The 20,129-nt window shown below is 42.2% G+C and overlaps 1 protein-coding gene across 9 annotated transcripts in view; it reads right to left on the reverse strand.

Moving 5' to 3' along the window:
* The window catches only part of LOC144507677 (bromodomain-containing protein 4-like), a 171,027-nt gene that overhangs the window by 29,953 nt on the left and 120,945 nt on the right, over window positions 1–20,129 (reverse strand). For all 9 annotated transcript variants that reach the window (XM_078234851.1, XM_078234852.1, XM_078234854.1 and 6 more), the window contains one exon: window positions 15,097–15,219. In XM_078234851.1, coding sequence (XP_078090977.1) covers window positions 15,097–15,219 — 123 coding nt within the window. The remainder of the gene's footprint in view (window positions 1–15,096; window positions 15,220–20,129) is intronic.

Raw genomic sequence — 20,129 nt, forward strand, 5'->3', positions numbered from 1 at the left:
TCATGCGTACCAATCATGCACGGATGGCCCAAGAGATAAATGTATAACGCCCCAGTTGCTAAATGCCATACATGGACAAACATTCTGAAGTTTAGAGGTCGATTACAAAAACCTGTACTTATATAGCACACATCTCACTTGTCTAAATAGGTAAAACTATTTGACAAAGCTGGAGCCATTGGCAAAATAAGTAACACTGAAGTTGTGCTTTTAATTAGGTTAAATATTTCCTGCAAATTGCTTTGCGAGATGGATTTTTTAAAAATATTGGACAGGCTGCAGGACATCTTTTTTAAGTTGTATGAATAAACCTGACAGGTACTTAATTACAAGATCCACTGTTTTCTCTCAGTTGCATTTTACCTTCATGGGTACCTTCAACTGCTCAGATATTGTTCCTTCAATATAGCACCAAATGTAGTATAAATGGCACACATTACCCACCCCCCAACTCCCATCTTTAACAAGGAACTACAAAGCAATGAAGTTTCATCAAGCAACTATCGAACCAGTAGTTGATTTTATTCTAGTTACCCGCATGCATTGTGTCACCATGACTAGTAATTTTCTGTGAATGCTAACATGAATCAGTGCAATAAGTGCTGCACAGCTACCTAAAGAGCTTAGTTGTTGCATGCAAGGCACCAAATTAGACAGAGAGAGAGAAGGGGGGTGGAGGAGTGTGTCTCCGGATTTGTGTCTCCCCTCAGCGGAGACAATGGCTGACAGCTTACAATTCGCCTCAACATTACTGGGTTAGTGGCAGAGAGAGAAGTCAAGGTTCTCCACTTCGGTTCCATCTTCCGTAAAGTGCATCTGTGCAAACGTTCAGGGAAGATGCCAGAATCAGGCAGTCATTAATTCAAAGTAGAGATCAAACATTAAGAACGGCCACTGGGATGAATAGATACCACACCTTTGGGACAATACACGAGATCCAGCAACTTCAGAGGAACAAAAAAAAAATCTGAACACATGAAACATTACCTTCATTATCGCCAATTTAGCTTAGAATTCAAATTGGACTGCTTATCAAATTGTTTTTATATTTGTTTGTTGGCAGCTAGTGTGATGTACAGGACTCAGGCAAAAAGTATTTTTTCCTAAAATGGGGCATACTTCAACATCAGACCGAGAAACCCAGTCAAGCTTGCTACGATGTTGCTTACTGCTACGCACAAGCGTAGGTCGGGAGTGATAACAGCAGATAGCCCAATATAAAAGCAGCTTGAGCTGCTCAACACCGGAGCCATTCCAACATCACCAAAGATGTCCAAGGAGTGTGTGCCCGTAGCAAACTTCAGCAGGTTAAGCCTTTGTTTTGTCAGTTGCAGTCAGAGAAGCAAGCCGGCCAAAGGTGTGCCCTTATTTACATTCAACTCTTTCACCAGTAGATAAATTATTTCACAATTCCCCAAAGAGCCTCCTTGATATACATTTGATGGGGTGCCACACACTCCATGTGCCAAAATGTAAGAGGATTTATTTTGAGTAGTTAAAGCAGAATTAATTAGGCCAGGCTGCTTTAAAACAGATCCCTTCAGGTTCATAATTTATCTTGCTCGTTTGTGCCTGATCACTTCATGTAAAAGCTGAAGACTCCATGTCGTTAATTCACTGACTTAACTGTTCCAAAAAGCAAATAGATTTTCCCTGCATTCCAAGGGTTTTTGTGCTTTTTAAGGTTTTCCTTTTATCTGCTCCGGCTTTTATACAAACTGCTCTATTAACTAACTTGGCAAATTATACACCAGGTATTGGTGATAGTGTAGGGAAGTTCCTAAACATTGTTTCTTGCAGCTGTTGGTCAGGTTAAAAGAATGGGTGGGCAAAATGAAACAATTGGAGAGACAGTCAATCATTTCAGGCTACAATTATGTTTCTCTCGCCCTCTTAAAGCTGAGGTTTCTGCTTCCCAGCATCTTGGCAGATGATGGTTATGATCACATTTTATTGGGTTCGAGATGAGTGCGTGTGAAGAGGCAGTAATTTTCCTCATTTAACAAATTGCTCAGATGAGTAGCCAAACTGCGGCCACACATTTACACTGCAGCTAACTGGTAGTTACTGAGGATTGACCTATCATTTAACCAACATCTCTCTCGGAGAAATGTTCGACTTTTCAACAACTCTGAAAGCTGTGGCACAATCATGCCATCACTGAGGGAAAACATGTTCCAATATCTCCAGTGGATGAAACTAAAAATCAAAACTAATCTGCACACCAGAGGCCAAGATATGGGAGGAAACACAAATGAAAATCAATGCAGGAGATTAATATGGCAAAGGTAAGTTCTCTAGAAACAATGATGCAAGTTTTCATATTTAACATGTTAGGTGACAACATACAGAACTGTTTGAAGACTTCTACACTTTTTGTTTTATGAGGGAATTATCACACTTGAGAGCCCTCTATAATCAGATAATTAATTTCCAAGACACTAAAATGAACCAAATGATTTCAGCATTTTGCTGACTATTCAAACAGAACCACAGAAATCCACACCGTCATCTCAGCAATGAATCATCTTTTGCGTTTCCTTGCTAACATTAAAAGGAACCGTATTAGCTCCTCTGCTAGTCCCTGGTCCGGGAATTTCACAGGGCCTTCAGGGAGTCACCAGAAATGCAGCACGGCGCAAAACAGCATCATTCGCATAAAGGGAGCAGGCAGGCACCTCCACCAAATGTAACGTTCACAATGTTAGCGCCTGGTGATTGGTAGAAATATCGGCAGCAGCTGATGTGGCTGGAGAGGTGAACGGTTTTCAAATATTCTGCCAAAAGTCTCAATTTTCACTGAGGATTTGACATTGGGACCCCATTTCTTAATTTTTGAGTGTGCCTGCGTCACTGATCTACTTTCCCTTGGCCACAAAAATCTTGGAATTTTAAGCAAGTTGAATTATCGAACATTATTATTATCATTTTGTCTTTATAGTTTGCATCTTTCTTTTCCCAAAGGCACTGAGCTATGGATGCAATTAATATGATGTGGAGATGCCGACGTTGGACTGGGGTAAGCACAGTAAGAAGTCTCACAACACCAGGTTAAAGTCCAACAGGTTTATTTGGTAGCACAAGCTTTCGGAGTCTCGCTCCTTCAGGTGAGGAGCGGAGTCTCGCTCCTCACCTGAAGAAGGAACGAGACTCCGAAAGCTTGTGCTACCAAATAAACCTGTTGGACTTTAACCTGGTGTTGTGAGACTTCTTACTGTGAAATTAATATGGCAGCCCTCTAATCTGGGCCAAGCTAGACTTTCGACCCAGCCATGCAGCATGGCATCAGAAGACATCTGCTGCAAATTAGAACCAGGAGTGGAATCAGGGACTACTTGATGCTCCAAATTGGCATCAACGACTTGGGGTGGGGAAGAGTATGGGGATGGGAGGAAAGTGAAAACAAATGGGGCGAGAAAGGGAAGAGAATGAAATGGAGGGAACAGGGAATGATGAGAGAACAAGAGAATGAAGGGTAAGGGAATGAGGCAGAGGGGGAAATGACCAGGAAAAATCAGCTGGCCCAACCGTTGTACAGTCAAGGAGAGGCACACCCTGCCTTCAGAGACAGCAGAAGGTAGCCCTTACAGTTAAAGTACTTTTTTTTAAAATGGCTATTTCAGCATTGTAGCAAAGACAGAGTGAGAGAGAGAGAGAGAGAGAGAGAGAAAGAGAGAGAGAGAGAGAGAGAGAGAAATACACAAGGATATAAAAAAGATGGTTCAGAAATGCAATGTTCTGTCATTACCTCAATGCCAACAAGATAAAGTCTTGATCACCAAATGAACTTAACTTCAATTTACAATGGGTTTAATAAAAACTTCATATTAGGTCTTTCACAACCACAGAACATCCAAAAGTATTTCACAACCAACTTTTGTAGTGTTGGCACTACTACAATGTAGGAAAATGGCAGCCAATTTGCACACAGCAAGGTCTCACGAACAGCAATGTGATAATGACCAGATAACCGTGATGTTGGTTGAAGCAGTAATGTTGGCCAAGACACAACGGATAGATCCTTGCCCCTCTTGCAAGTCATGCCATGGGGTCTTTAACATCCACCTGAAGAGTGCAGACTGATTTGGGTTTAATATCTTGTCTGAAAGACTGCACCTCCGACAACATAAACATCCTTGCCATACTGCACTGGAGCGCCAGCTTAGACTTTTGTGCTCAAATCTCTAGAGTGGGACTTGAACCCACAATCTTCTGACTCGGAGGTGCATGTGCTACCTACTGAGTCACCGTTAACATCAGAGAGTTTTTTTCATGCAGTTTACACCAAGTCAGCCACTGCATCCTATTGGCAACACTGTTAAATGGAGTTTAAATTAGCCTGGGATAGTTTGACTAGACGGTTTATATTGCCTTTACCCCAGTTTTTCTTGTTTTTCCTTTCAACGTTATTTAAAAAGAGCTGACGACTTATGCTGGCTTCATCTGTTATATTAACAGCTGAGCTTTAGAATTGAGCAACCCCATGTGTTCAGCATTTAACCTAGGTTGACACATTTGTACAGTACCAAGGGAGTGCAGCAGTGCTAATGTGCCAGCTTTCAGATGAGCCATTAAATCAACGTCTAATAGACATAGGTATTAAAGGTCCCTGGTCCTTTTCAAAGGCAGGTTCTTAATGTCTTGGCTAATATTGCTCCCAACCAACACCACCAGAACGATTACTTGGTCATTCATCTCAATGCTATTTGTGTCACTGAGCTTCCTACCATGTTTGCTTAACACATGAACCTTTTGTTTTTTCTTCATCCTTTCATGGGATGTTGGTGTCACTGACAAGACCAGCATTGTTCTCCATCCCTAATGGTCCTTCTTTGGCTGAGTGGCTCGATAGGCCATTTCAAAGGGCAGTTAAGAGTCAACCACAGTGTTGTGGACCCAGAGTCACATGTAGGCCAAGCCAGGTTAAGGATGGCAGATTTCCTTCCCTAAAGGGCATTCGTGAACCAAATGGATTTTCAAAATATGACAATTGACAATGGCTTCACGGTCAGATTTATTAATTGAATTTAAATTTCACCAGTTGCCATGTTGGGATTTGAACCAGTGTCCCCAGAGGTTTAGCCTGGGTCGCTGGATTACCAGTCCAATGACATTATCACTGGATAAGGTGCTACCAAAGTGCAATTAATTTCAACTCAAATCCAACTTGCTATTCTGTTTTGGGGTAATAGTTTGAGTAACTATCATGTTGCGTCTGAACACAGGTTGGATTTCTTGGGGATAGGGGGTGGTAGTGTGTTACTACAGTTCCCTCAATGGGGCAGAATCAAAAATGATGCCGGGTCTGAAGTGCTTTCCATTTTCTACCTCAAAGTAAAGAGTACTTCATCCTTCATACACCACTGTGGCAAAAGTTGCAATTCTCCCAGAATTGTCCATGGCGTATTGCTCCACCGTGTTCATTAATATTTTTATGCTGATCAAATAGGAATTTGAAAAATAATAGTTTAACATTCAAGAGGGAGGCGATGGCCTAGTAGTATTATCACTATTAATCCAGAAACTCAGCTAACGTTTTGGGGACCTGGATTCGAATCTCGCCATGGCAGATGGTGGAATTTGAATTTAACAACAAAAATCTGGAATTAAGAATCTACTGATGACCATGAAACCATTGTCGATTGTCGTAAAAACCCATCTAGTTCACTAATGTCCTTTAGGGAAGGAAATTTGCCAACCTTACCTGGTTTGGCCTACATGTGACTCCAGAGCCACAGTAATGTGGTTGACTCTCAACTGTCCTCCAAGGGTAACTAGGGATGGACAATAAATGCTAGTTACGAGCGATGCCCATGTTCCGTGAACGAATAAAAAAAGATGCATATAAGCATTTCTTGCTTGCAATATTTCATTCAGGCACAACATACTAACATTCCAAAAATTTAAGATTTATATTTGACAATTCCAAAATCAAAATTGGTGGCATAGTGGACAGTGAAGGTTATCTCGGATTGCAACAGAATCTTGATCAATTGGCTAGTGGGCTGATGAATGGCAGATGGAGTTTAATTTAGATAAATGTGAGGTAATGCATTTTGGTAGATCGAACCAGGACAGGACTTATTCAGTTAATGGTAGGGCATTGGGGAGAGTTATAGAACAAAGATCATGGGGTACAGGTTCGTAGCTCCTTGAAAGTGGAGTCACAGGTGAACAGGATGGTGAAGACGACATTTGGCATGCTTGGTTTCATTGGTCAGAATATTGAATACAGGAGTTGGAATGTCTTGTTGAAGCTGTACAAGACATTGGTAAGGCCACACTTGGAATACTGTGTGCAATTCTGGTCATCCTATTATAGAAAGGATATTATTAAACTAGAAAGAGTGCAGAAAAGATTAGGATGTTACCGGGACTTGATGGTTTGAGTTAAGGAGAGGCTGGATAGACTGGGACTTTTTTTCCCTCGAGCGTAGGAGGCTGAGGGGTGATCTTATAGAGGTCTATAAAATAATGAGAGGCATAGATCTGGTAGATAGTCACCATCTTTTCTCAAAGGTAGGGGTATCTAAAACTAGAGGACATAGGCTTAAGGTGAGAAGGGAGAGATACAAAAAGGGTCCAGAGGGGCAATTTTTTCCAGAGGGTGGCGAGTGTCTGGAATGAGCTGCCAGAGGTAGTAGTAGAGGTGGGTACAGTTCTGACTTTACAACAGCATTTAGACTTTTATAATGGTAAGATGGGTATAGAGGGATATGGGCAAAACTTGGGCAATTGTGACTAGCTTAATGGTAAAAAGTGGGCAGCATGGACAAGTTGAGTCAAAGGGCCTGTTTGCATGTTGCAAACCTCTGACTAAGAGTTATCTGTATCTTTCCAGCCAAATTTGTAGAAAGTTTCCACCGAATTACTGGAACGTTTACCAGCAGCATTTTCCAGCAGCATTTTCCAGCATTAGCAATCTTGTCCCAATGTCACATTCCTACCAGTACATTTTCTTTATAATATAATACACATTTTTGTAGCGCTATACCTGATGTGTTAGATGGAAAGTGCTTGAAATCAGAGTTTAAATTATCACTTCAGATAACAAATAATGGAGCATTAATTCTAGCCAGGGGGATATATATATTGAATCCAAAAAGAGCATGAGGAAGTTCTCCACATTCGAAGTGATCACAACTTGGCTTGGACTGCTTGGTAGGGATGAAGATACTAGACAGTAGCAAACAGATGGACACGGAGGTGGGGACAGAGAAGGGTCTTGGGAGCCAACTATGCTCATTTTTGTCTTGCATTTTGATCTTTATTCACAATGCAATTGGACCTGCTGTGCATTTTCAATAGAACTTTCAAATAAAATGCAGTGGGAGATAGAATATGCGATGGAGCTTCTCATCTTATTACTTTTGATAAGAGACTCAGTTTCAAATTACCTGCGTTTTGGATGCATCAACAACTTACCTGTCTAGCTGGTCACCTACCCCATGAGGTACATCACATTGCTTAAAGGTTTGTCATACATTTTCGATTCAAGGCCCTAAACAGACCCGGACAGTATATAACTCAACCCAGCAAGCAAGCACATTCTTGTTTGTAAACGTGTTTTATTTGAGAACTGATGAAAAGTAGAAAACTATACAAAGTAAAAAAAATACATATATAATTTAACCCGAAATATAGAAAGTCAACATGCATCGGATACATATTAAACTAGAAAAGTAGAAAGAGTAAAAAATATATTTTTATATATACTACAAAAGCTGCATTTCTGGTAAAAACCAATATCTAGTTAATAAACGTGTTTAGCCACAATCTCCCTTATATCCAAGGCAATCAGAGTGTCCGTGAAAGAACTTCGGCGTCTGTGAATGCCTACGACTAGGGGTTGCACGGTTAGGAAAACTCCGAGAATGCCTCCACTTAAAATATTTGTTCTGGTGCTCAATGAAATTAAGTTTAATTGCAAGCCAAATAAACACTATATTCAAACACGTCAAAGCATTTACAAATTCAGTCTTGGAAAGGTTGGTTATGGAAGTCACACTGTCTCAAAACTGATACGGACACAGCTGGGGAACTGTCAGATATCTCTGGAGATCACCTGAAAGAGGCCCAAATCCCAAACAGAGAATCAGACCACTTTTACAGCCGAACACAAATACTGTACTCGTTCAAGATTGACCGAAGTGACTTGGAAAGTGTTTACCCAAGAATAAAATTGCTCAAGACCTGTTGCGTGTCCCAAGGTGTAATGTTACTGCATTTCCTACTCATCAACAGTTGACACCAGTCACACAGCAAGATTACAAATGGAAGAATTAGGATCTTTAGGCTAACGCTACCATTTGTACATCTACAAAGAAACAACCTTAGCACCTGGCTGAGGGTGGAATAAAACCAGGCCACGCATAGACTGCAAGCATCCTCTTACTTTCCTAGTTTGCCAAATAAGTTTGGCCAAGCTATACCACTAGATCATACCACACTGAGAAACTAGGTCTGACCAATGGACGAGAGGATAGGGATCATTAACAGCAACATATCTCGAGCCACACAGTTTAACCAACATTCCTCTGCTGCATAAGCGAAGCTAGGCTTACTAACTGAAATAAAAAGTTAAACCTCCAATGCCCACTCGCAGCATCAATATTCGCCATTCAGAATGCAGCATATGCCAGATAAAATAAAGCCAATTCTATTCCGCTCCAGCCTCATAGCAGCATCCCTTTCCATTGTACTGGTGTGATTGTGCGGCCATATTTATTGCATCAAATATTCCTGTGATCTCCGAGAGAAACCGCATGTTGAGGCACACGAGTAGTTTTGTGCTGCGAATTTGTTCCCGTTAAGAACAGGGTTGAAATTTCTGAAAATTACTCCACAGAGGATTCTTACAGCTGGCAGAGACTTGCTTCCGTCCATCAGTTCGAGCAAGTTTTAAGCTCAGGTTCCCAGAGGCAAAAGGAATAGTTTTCAGCATGCTGTCTCGTGCCAATTTTGACTATGCCATGAATATCAGCATAACTAACCAGACAGACTTTGCAACTAAACACCCATTACTAATACTAATGGTGGAAGATCCAGCACCAAAGCCCCTGATCAAATATGCTTTCAACCTCTTTCAAATGAACAGATAATTGCACCACTTGTGTTTGGAAAATGTCAAACAACCCATTAAAAAGTAATCTATTGCATGTTGGTTTTCTCTTTCTTCCCAAGACTAAAATATCAAGAAAGGAATGGGCATTGGTCAACAAACAGCAATCTCAAAACTGTTGGAACCTTGAAAAGCCGCCAAGTGGCAGCCCTACTGAAGAACTTCTGCCTCAAGTGCTCTGGATGGAGTGCACATCATGGATATGATGCAATGTCAAAAAAAAACCTTCTAATTTAACAATTTATCACTTTAATGAATGCACCTTCTAACACGAATACAACATACATGTCTCAATTAAGCTGCAAATAGAGCAGGCCACAGACTAAGCAACTCAGAGGAAAATCAGACTTGCGACAAACAGGATAAGGTGTTTTAAGCTCCAGTTGTTATACAGCTGTTTTTACCAGAAATACAGCTTTCCGCCTCATTTTAATAACTGCCAAACACTACGTGTAGACATTAACTAGGGTTCTCTCTTGCATGCAATGCGTATAAAAACAGCTACTCCTTGCGACCCCAAAGTCAAAAATAAAATACAAAATGTTTTAAAAGCAAAAAAAAAGATTTTCCCCCACAATTACAAAACATGCAAAGTCAAAATAAATAAGATATACAATTGCATACAAAAAAAACAACAGTTTTGGAACACTGAATTGTTTCATCACAATAAAATTGGTATACATAGTCCAGTTTCTTTTCCAAAAAAAATCACAAATTTCATCTTTTAGCTTACAAAAATTTTCAAAAGGAAAAAAAGTAGCCAACGAGTGCTAAGGTTTTGACTGAGGGGCCAGCTATGCCATTCTAAAAACAGAAGTAAAAGCTCCTGCTCTGATCAAGTTTAAAAAGGGACTGTTTAAAAAAACAAACTTTGCTGCTTATACTTGCCCTATCTACCTGAAGTTAGGTCTGTCTAAATGAATGCATCATTTCCAAAGCCACACAATCTAGATTTCAGCACAGAAGTGCAATGAATTTTGAAACATGCTCCAAATCAACTCCAAAAAGGATTTCAATTCAATATTCTCAAACTCTTGAACCTTGCTCCGAGAACAGAACAGCAATGCACCTACTCCCGAGCTCACACCAATTCTGATCCAAACTATACTGCAAACAGCACCAATCCCCATTTCTCACAAATCTAGATCCTAAACTCAAATCCACACCAATCAGGATACAAAAAAAAATTGCACAGCACCAATCCAGATCTAAAAATGTCGACACTGCACTTTCCAAATCCACAGCAATCTGGATGCAACCAAAGATTTATTCATTCACCTCTGAAGACGTGCCAGTTACAAACTATAGATGCGAACAGTAGATCCGACCAAAGTTTATTTAGTAACTTCTCCTCCGTAGTCTTCCTCCCCATACTCTCACATGGATCTAGCCCCACAGTCAAAAGCACCATCAACGTAAGCAAAACAGCAATGAATCTAACCATGATACCATTGTTTTTGCCCCAACAAAAAATACGGGCAGCAGTTCTTAAAATCTGCAATTTATTTAAATTGATGCACCATCTTTTTCTTAAGAACAGGAGACTGATTGATGCATTAGTTAAAATCGTACCATAATCATGCAAGTCATACAAATTGTGGGCTAGTAAGGCACTTTTCTTCTTAAAGAAAAAATGTTTAGGCACACCAAAATCCAAAGGATTGGATTGGATAAGCAATGACATCAGATTCACTACAAAAATATTAGTGAATGCAAAAAGCATCGCCAGACCATAGTAATGTAAAAATTTAGTAATTCAAAAATCAGATACAGGATAAGACAGGGTGGGTTCTATTATAACAATGCAATGAAGGTAAACTCTAATCAGAGTCCAGAGGAACAGAAGCAACCAGACCAGAAAGAACTTGAGCACGCTAGCCATTTTGCCAGCAGAAGCAACTTGGAATTTGACCTGGTTGACCTGGTCTTCCAGAGAGACTGTCAAAAGTCTAGGCCCCGATTTAATTCAATTAAATTAAATTTTTCTGCAACACCCTACCAAGTATCCTTTATTCCAAATCAGATTTGCATCCATGTAACTATAGAGGCTGTGGGCCTCCCAACCAAAATCACGAAAAAGAAAATGTGGAAGTTGGGGTTTGGGTGAGAAAGTAGTTCCTGTGCCATTTTAATCAAGGTTAGGATAGTAAAGTGCTGTACACACCAGTTAATAACACTCGCACACAATTTATCAACAACTTTTCTCAACTAAGACTTCAATAAAGCATAATGAAGATTGAAAAATTTGCACATAGGCTACACTACAAAGCACCCCTTCCCCCAGCGAGAATTCCAATGCACAGTAATGCCAGATTGTTTACACAAAGCATTTTGAGTTGATGAATGATGAAGTTGTCGATAAAACCCTATAACTGGTGGTAATAGTGGTAGGGACAACGAAGCATTAGATGTTGATTCCATATTAAAGCAAATTGTCTTAAATACAACAGACTATCGCTGCAGTATGGATAAATTTTCTCTAAATCACTCGTCCCTGTGGTATTCAAGCCACTTGTGCCCAATCACGCATATTTCATCTTTTGAAGATGGTCAACGGTGAAAGCAGCACCAATAATTGCACGAGAAAAATACAGGGAAAGGACAGTTACATGATAACATTTTCAATCAAACGGGTTCAACTGTAACTTGCCACTAACAGAATTGATCTGATCTGGAGAGCATAAAGCCAAGCACTCCTCATCCCAATTCTAATTCTTAACTAAGGCCTTCCTTTCAGAGCTCAGTGGGATATGTCAGAAGGACCAATTCTAAGCTTACTACTACCTCTTATATACATTCACAAACTTCAATGAGAAATCAACAGCTGAAAATATTACACAAACTTTTGGGGTGACTACAAGTGATTACTGAAGTTCTGAAAACTTTGAATCCTTTCATATTCCATATCTTGCTGTTTCGGCTCCTGTGCTCTGATATCCAGCTATGAAATAACTCAAACTGAAGTACACACGGTCTGGGACCTTGGAGATATACTGTATGTCACATTTGCCAGGAGTTAAAAGCTACACGAGTAGAATATCTGCTAGTTGGCTAATCAGGCAATGAGTCAGATAGTGACATCGTAATACAATATACACTGTTTATGCATGTCTGATTTGGCTGCACTAACCATTGAAGACGGGACAGTTCCAATGTTTGATATTTGATCTATGAAGGAGTTCATTTCTACCACAGCAACTAGTAGCATTTCATCTGGAATGCGACCAGTGACGGCTGGAAATTGAACGAACGTTTGTGTACGAATGGAGTGTTTTCAGCCGCATCACCCTCAATAATCAAATTCATTTCTAAGATCACATGAAAACTGGTCACTTGATAGGTACACCAGAGTGCTGCTGTCACCAAGAAACTGTACACCATGGGTTAATAGCCATAATGGCTGTAGATCTAAAAAAAGTTCATGATAATGTATACTCAGCTGGGATAGTGTATACAGTCTGTGTCTCTATGCCTGATAAGTACAGGGAAAATTTTGTACTTAAGATCTGAATTAAACAACTTTTGAACTAATGTTTGAAAGCTTTATCCCTAGTCTGTTCAAGTTAATAAAACATAAAACTTGGGAGAATGCCCTGGCAAAGTATGTTTCTCCAACACAGTACACAGCACCAGTCTTACATAAGCCTACACAGAGATGATGATAGTTTGCTAAGTTTCAAGTGACGTCCAACTGAAATTGCTCCAATTTTGATTTTTTTTTTTAAAAAAGAAATGTTTAAACCAAGATAGCAGTAGATCTAATCAAAATGTTGGCCAATACAGATGGACTAATGGCCATCTCACAAAGCTGACAGCAGCACATTCTTTTCTGGGATGGCTATCCCAAACTTCAAAGATCCCAATATTTGAAATTGTATTTTTATTTGGTGCTTTTACTAAAGCAGGTGAGCTATCCAGGTAATCTTGAGTCCAGGAAGTTTTCAGACCTTTTGGGCAGTTATGTACAGTTCACACAACCTCAATCTCCAAACATGCCCAGCCCCTATGTACAAAGATCGCAGCTGTTTTTGTTATTTCACCGCCATGAAAATCACAACATGTAGTATTCAGCTGGCTGACCTCTCAGTTCCAAACTCGGCACTCTGTGGCTATTACACAAGTCAATCTATAGAAAAGTACAACTTACAACTAAAAAAAAAAATTCACTCATTTGAAAGACAGCATTTGTGTAAGAAATCACAGCATCCAAAGGCCATACATATCGTAACACATTTGCGATAATGGAGTGCATAATACAAAAATAAAATTGTCAACAGTTATCTTGGGTGTATTAAATACATACAGCAAGAGCCCCTTAGAACAGTTCTGTTACCAAATCTTGATTCACTAACTAGTAGTGTATATAATGAAATTCACCTACTGTAAACTGAAGCTCCAATTTATACGTTGCTAAGAAATCCATTGTCCAATTTTTCATCCAACATTATATAAATAATTAACAGATGACAGATTCTCTCGGAGGAATGACATACGATCTTTTTAAGGGCATTTGGGAGGTAAGTGCTCCCCGGATCTACGTTGAAAAGTTCTAACATTTGAAATGTCCCAAAGTTGTAAAGTAAGCATAAAGGAAACTTGACCACAATAACCTACATGGTACACCAGTTCAAAATGTTGGGTTGCAAATTGTGAAGTATTCTCCCATGGTCAGTGTAAGTATAGAATGCAGGATAGGGAAGAATTACAAGCCTGTGCTTCAGTCAAGGGACTCAGAGTACAGCTCTCGAGTCAAAGGACGCAGACTGAATTATAGCTTTTGCAGTAAAAACAATTGTTATAGGATACAAGGTGAGAGAGATGATCACTGGGCCTTACAGAATGGCTCTTTGTCAAAATGTTGCACAGTGGCTCTGTGTTATGGGTGATGAGAATTGGTTAAGAAGGTCCAACATTGTCACAGGTGCACAACAGGTATTTTCTGAAGATGATTAGGTGCACATATCTCGGTGGGACATTACACGATCGCAATTTTGTAGACTGTCACCAATCCATGTTAAATTGCACAAGTCTGAAAAATCTTATCCCCAAGATTGAGTTCCAGCCTTGCAACTAGTTAAGTAGGGAGCATTTTCTACAAAACCAAGAATAATTTTACAAATTACATAGCTTACTTGCTATTCTTGTGGTAGCTTCGTTGAGTCAATGGCCGTGAGGGTGAAGTGGTAGAACGCAGGACCTAGATAGTTCCTGCCAATTGTGGCAGTTGAGGGATTTAACCACAAGAACTGTAGCCCACCACGTTTTTTTTCCTCCTTTTGCTGTGTTTTTACTGTTTATAGAAACTATATTTAAAAAACACACATGTATCTTATTGCGCAAGAGTCCACAGTGCACAAGGAGTTGGGGAATATCTTGAACCTGCCCCAGTGACCATAGAATGCATTTTGTTAGCACCATGTGGAACGCTACACGGACTGCGCACAGGTGTACACCATGTTTTGTAAACTGCATTCCGCGTGTGTTCTGACCAGAAATCCTTCATAAATTTTAGATAGGTGAAGCAAATTTCATTTGCCGGCAGTCAAGCGTTGATCTTTCGTAAGATGAGAGGTAGAAAAAAAAACATAATCCTGTTTTTTTCCAAGAAGAATTTTTTTTAAAATCTCTGTTGAAGCTGCCTTATAATTTAAGTGCAACTCAAGCTCTTTATGGCTTTCCATGGTCATTAATGTCAACATTATTGCACTTTATTTTTCTCTATGCAGCTTTAACAGACTAATCGCTAAATTTCTTCCAGACATGTCGATCTTTTAACACAAGAAACTATTGGCAAAGAGCTCCAACTCCATTAATCGGGCAAACTGTATGTATTGCAGCTGTATTTAGAAGTCACTGGTTGTCGCTTGGAAACTATCATGGGTGGTGAATGGAGAGTAGTTGGGGGCAGAGGGGAAATGGACACCACCAGCGCCAGGCTAGCAACAGGCTCAATTACTGAAAGAATTGATGCTAACCTGTTTCAGAGTCGTTGCTCTCAGAGGAGCTGGAGTCACTGCTACTGTCTGACTCAGAAGAGCTGCTGCTGCTTCTCATCCTTGAGGGGCCTCCCACATCCATGCTTATGTCATGCTTCTCAGCTGCACAAAAAGAATTATCATATAAGTAAATAGACAGCATAATCCATTCAAGCTCAATAAAAGATACTGCAGCTAAACGTGCTTCATACAAGCTCTTTTTAAGTGCAATTATCAACTTAGGGCTTCGTTGGTGCTTATCAAAATTTTCATAACTGCTTATTCTTGGGACAATCACTGCATATTATAGCTTATACATTAAAGTCACAATACACATAAAGGCTATGTTTTTAAACTGGGTATTTTATTGTAAAATAAAGTTCTTTACTTGGTAACTTTATGCCTCATTAAATAATTTGGGGAAAAATCAACCCCCAAATTTAAGTTCACCTGCTTAGAAGTACTTTTTAACCCTCGTATAAAAGTTAAATTATTATTTATTGCATCACATATTATACCCCATACAACACCCTCTCTCATGTGTTTAGAACTCAGTGTATGGAACTTGGAAGTCTGCACTGCACCACCTCATTGTGCATTCCAAGTAACCTGCACCAGGCAACTCCTGATTCATAAAAACAAGCAAACTAGCAATTTCCTCAGTCCAGATGAAATTACAAAACTCCGAGTAGAATGTTTGACCCAATTAATATTTTCTCTTTCGTAAACTTTAAACAGACTGGAAACGAACAATAAGGACGAGAAGAGATGCAACACCACATATCATAGGAAAAAACCTCTTTGGTCTAAATCACAAGATATGCACATAACCTAAAATGTCAAACAGGGTTGTGCTTTGTTGATTCTTCCCTTAGCCGTCCTGCCCCAGGCGAACAATACCTGAGGCTATCTGTCGGTGCAGGATAGCAAAGAATCTTTCTCTTAAAAAAAATGGCATTCATAAAACACCTTCCACCACCACAGGAGGTCCCAAAGCACTCGACAGCCAATGAAGTGTTCTAATGATCACTGTTGTAATGCTGGAAAGGTGGCAATCTAATTTGCATGGAGAATGCTTCCATTAAATGGCCAGATAATCTGTTTTAAGATGTTGATTCAGGAATAAATATTGGCCCGTGCCCCATGCGCATTCCTTGCTCTTATTTGAAATCATACATGGGGTCTGTAATAGTCATCTGAAGGGGCAAACAGGGCTCAATAGTTTAACGCCTCATCTGAATAATGGATCCTCAGATAGTGCAGAACTCCACAGCACTGCACTGGAGAATCAGCCTTGATTTTTGTGCCCAGCTCCTTCAGTGGGACTTGAACCCACAACTTTCTGACTCAAGAGGCGAGAGTGCCACCTGAGCCATGGCTGAGACTTCAAAGGCCACCTTAGTAAGCGGATTTTAACAGTTAATTTAAAATCAGAAGACAGATCTGATAATTACATGAAAATGAATGATTTAGGCAACAGTTCAGATTCCTGATGGAATGGTGCTCAAGGCATTCACTCAGACAAAAGGGGTAGAAGTACTTTGCTCTTTAACACTTGCTCACAGGTTGGTGGGAGGGAGTAAGACACGTGCTCTTACTAAAGAGTAACAAAAACTTAACAGGAGGAGGCTCAACTAGTTTGACCAAATGGCCTATTTTGGTGCTGTCCAATGTATGGAATTCTACATATGGTTTTAAAGTTTGAATTTCAAAATAGGCTTGAAGCATTGTCTACAATGCTTCAATATGACAATATGTTCAACTGAGGCGATACCTCTTGGACATATTAAGTTGACGTAAGCCATGGATTTGGGCTGAGTGTATCGGAGCCCAGCCAGCATTGAGGAGTATCCTTCCTTCTGGATGTTGATCTAAAACAGTCAAATCTTAAATAATTTGGTATCAGCAACTGAAGCAATGCTGATTCATCCCAGTGTGATAATAAATATACAATATAAAATAAGTCCCTCGATTTTCCTCAACCATTTAGGCATTCAATTGATGGCTCCCAATATGTTTACCTGATAAGGAATTAAAGTTGAGGTAAGTACAGGCTTCAGCCTCTTTACACATTCCAATTAGAGAACCCATATTACTTTATTTAGTTCACGTCGATGAAAAAAGAACTTGCATAGCTCATCCAGGAAAAGAAAAATCTTTGATATTGCCACGACCGTCTGTCATATCGGCTGTTAGGAATAAGACATGAGCGACACCATTTTATACTGCACAGCTCCTGCTTAAAAGTAATTACTATCGCTGACTTTCCAGTTTGAGATAAAAATTTCAATTCCTTTACATTGTAAATCATTAAAGATTCACACCTCCCTAATGGAGATGACGGGTAGCTGAGACCAAGGTCACAGGACTGATCTTGTTTGTGCAGTTATTTGATCTCAACTATCAGGTAGTTGTTACAGCTGGCCTGTATGTTCCCGGCTTGGCGAGGGGCTTCAGGGGAGCGAGCCACCATGTCTCCCACACAAGATCACTATTGAGCACAATGGGCAGTTTACTTGTTATTCAGAGGAATTTGGGTGTTCTTGCACACGAATCCCAGAAAATTAATATGCAGCTACAAGCAACTAAGGCAAAAGGGATGTTAGACCTTATTGCAAGGGGGTTGAGTATAGAGCAAGGACGTTTTACTGCAATTATGAAAGGCTATGATGAAACCACACGTAGAGTATTGTGCACAGTTTTGTCTCTTTTCCTAAGGATATACTTGCCTCAAAGGGGATGCAGCAAAGGTTCACTACGTTAGTTTCTGCAATGATTGGGTTATCTTAGGAGGCTACATTAAGTAGAATAGGCTCATGTTGAACGTATACAGTGAATGTTACATGTATCACAATTGTATTGAAAAAAAATGTTGACTGCAATGAAGAATAACAGATGATCTAATTGAAATGTATAAAACTCGGACTCAACTAGAGATGCTGACTGGCTGTTCTCCTTGGCTGGAGTCCTGGTCTAGAGGTCACCCATTTAGGATTGAGATGAGGAGAAAGTTCTTCACATGGGGTTCTGAATCGTTGGGATTCTCTAGGACTTAACGTATAATTTTGTTTAAATGTTATGAAGCTGCTTTCTCCCTGCATTGGCTGTTAATAGTGAGCCTACAAGCAGCCAAATGCAGGGAGAAGCCAGCCTCTGATTGGACATGGTGGTAGCAGCAAGGAAATAAGGCCTCAATGGTCCAGGTCAGGGCAAGAGTGAGGAAGAAAGCAGGTGTCAGAGCATAGACAGTGGCCATAGGATGAGAGTGGGGGGGATGGGGAGAAGAGAGAGAGAGAGGGGGGGGGGAAGGGAGAGAGAGAGAGAGAGAGGGGGGAAGAGAGAGAGAGAGAGAGAGAGAGGGGGGGGAAAGAGAGAGAGAGAGGGGGGGGAGGGATAGAGAGAAGGGGGGAGGGAGAGGGGTGAGGGGGAGAGAGAGAGGGGTGAGGGGGAGAGAGAGAGGGGTGAGGGGGAGAGAGAGAGGGGTGAGGGGGAGAGAGAGAGGGGTGAGGGGGAGAGAGAGAGGGGTGAGGGGGAGAGAGAGAGGGGTGAGGGGGAGAGAGAGAGGGGTGAGGGGGAGAGAGAGAGGGGTGAGGGGGAGAGAGAGAGGGGTGAGGGGGAGAGAGAGAGGGGTGAGGGGGAGAGAGAGAGGGGTGAGGGGGAGAGAGAGAGGGGTGAGGGGGAGAGAGAGAGGGGTGAGGGGGAGAGAGAGAGGGGTGAGGGGGAGAGAGAGAGGGGTGAGGGGGAGAGAGAGAGGGTGAGGGGGAGAGAGAGAGGGGTGAGGGGGAGAGAGAGAGGGGTGAGGGGGAGAGAGAGAGGGGTGAGGGGGAGAGAGAGAGGGGTGAGGGGGAGAGAGAGGGGTGAGGGGGAGAGAGAGAGGGGTGAGGGGGAAGAGAGAGGGGTGAGGGGGAGAGAGAGAGGGGTGAGGGGGAGAGAGGGAGAGAGAGGGGTGAGGGGGAGAGAGAGAGGGGTGAGGGGGAGAGAGAGAGGGGTGAGGGGGAGAGAGAGAGGGGTGAGGGGGAGAGAGAGAGGGGTGAGGGGGAGAGAGAGAGGGGTGAGGGGGAGAGAGAGAGGGGTGAGGGGGAGAGAGAGAGGGGTGAGGGGGAGAGAGAGAGGGGTGAGGGGGAGAGAGAGAGGGGTGAGGGGGAGAGAGAGAGGGGTGAGGGGGAGAGAGAGAGGGGTGAGGGGGAGAGAGAGAGGGGTGAGGGGGAGAGAGAGAGGGGTGAGGGGGAGAGAGAGAGGGGTGAGGGGGAGAGAGAGAGGGGGTGAGGGGGAGAGAGAGAGGGGTGAGGGGGAGAGAGAGAGGGGGTGAGGGGGAGAGAGAGAGGGGTGAGGGGGAGAGAGAGAGGGGTGAGGGGGAGAGAGAGAGGGGTGAGGGGGAGAGAGAGAGGGGTGAGGGGGAGAGAGAGGGGGTGAGGGGGAGAGAGAGAGGGGTGAGGGGGAGAGAGAGGGGGTGGAGGGGGAGAGAGGGGAGGGGTGAGGGAGAGAGAGAGGGGTGAGGGGCAGAGAGAGAGGGGTGAGGGACAGAGAGAGAGGGGTGAGGGACAGAGAGAGAGGGGTGAGGGACAGAGAGAGAGGGGTGAGGGACAGAGAGAGAGGGGTGAGGGACAGAGAGAGAGGGGTGAGGGACAGAGAGAGAGGGGTGAGGGACAGAGAGAGAGGGGTGAGGGACAGAGAGAGAGGGGTGAGGGACAGAGAGAGAGGGGGTGAGGGACAGAGAGAGAGGGGTGAGGGACAGAGAGAGAGGGGTGAGGGACAGAGAGAGAGGGGTGAGGGACAGAGAGAGAGGGGTGAGGGACAGAGAGAGAGGGGTGAGGGACAGAGAGAGGGGGTGAGGGGAGGAGAGAGAGGGGGTGAGGGAGAGAGAAGGGGGTGAGGGAGAGAGAAGGGGGTGAGGGAGAGAGAAGGGGGTGAGGGAGAGAGAAGGGGGTGAGGGAGAGAGAAGGGGGTGAGGGAGAGAGAAGGGGGTGAGGGAGAGAGAAGGGGGTGAGGGAGAGAGAAGGGGGTGAGGGAGAGAGAAGGGGGTCGAGGGAGAG

The sequence above is a fragment of the Mustelus asterias genome, chromosome 19, assembly GCF_964213995.1.
Source record: "Mustelus asterias chromosome 19, sMusAst1.hap1.1, whole genome shotgun sequence".
Lineage (NCBI taxonomy): Eukaryota > Metazoa > Chordata > Chondrichthyes > Carcharhiniformes > Triakidae > Mustelus > Mustelus asterias.